At 44.7% G+C, this 678-nt stretch overlaps 1 protein-coding gene across 1 annotated transcript in view; it reads right to left on the minus strand.

Annotated features, from left to right (window-relative positions):
• Positions 1-431, minus strand: part of LOC115243762 — a 1825-nt gene extending 1394 nt beyond the window's left edge. The window contains exon 1 of the mRNA XM_029820961.1: positions 349-431. Within this exon, the coding sequence (XP_029676821.1) occupies positions 349-431 (83 nt within the window). The remainder of the gene's footprint in view (positions 1-348) is intronic.
• Positions 432-678: the final 247 nt, after the last annotated feature.

Here is a 678-nt window from a genome sequence, read left to right on the forward strand (position 1 = left end):
TTTTTTTTTTTTTTTTTTTGGCCCCGTCAGTATGCGCGGCATAATCGGGTCGCCGATAACACATCGCGCGTCTCTGTCATCCTTCCTTCTCGCAAACGATTCCTATAATCAGGAGACTAAGCTCTTGCTAGTGACAGAGGCTTTCCCGATCATGCCGGAATTATCCATCTCTCCCTCGCGTAATGTCTATAACTTTTTTGTCAACGCCCAAAAAGTTTACATAGTCCAATGACAGTTTTAAGGCGATTCTCTTTATTTTATTACCGTTTAGTATCAAAGATAAAAAAATTTATACAAAAATAGTCTTGTACTCTATCCAAAGAAGTGATAGAGTACGCAAAGATGTACAGTTTATCGCCTGGGTAAAGAGTCACTACCAATGGACTTACGGCTCGTTGCAACGATATTTCTAAGCGCACGTGTGTATTCATCGCGACTCGAGAATCGACGGGATCGTCGTGGAAAGGACGCTTTCATTACGCCGACGACGAAATTTTGTTATCGGCGCGATCGCGAGTGGAACGTGGGAAAAGCGGGCCGCTTATCGTTGTCAGCATGCAAATTGGCGAACGCGTCAGCAAAAGTCAATGACATCGTTGATACTTGATGATGCCGAGGTCTGCAGTCGTAAACCCGTCTTCGTCGGTGGCGTAACAGGTTTCGGTGAAATTTGTACCG

This window comes from Formica exsecta, unplaced genomic scaffold (genome assembly GCF_003651465.1).
Source record: "Formica exsecta isolate Colony F162 unplaced genomic scaffold, ASM365146v1 scaffold733, whole genome shotgun sequence".
Taxonomy (NCBI): domain Eukaryota; kingdom Metazoa; phylum Arthropoda; class Insecta; order Hymenoptera; family Formicidae; genus Formica; species Formica exsecta.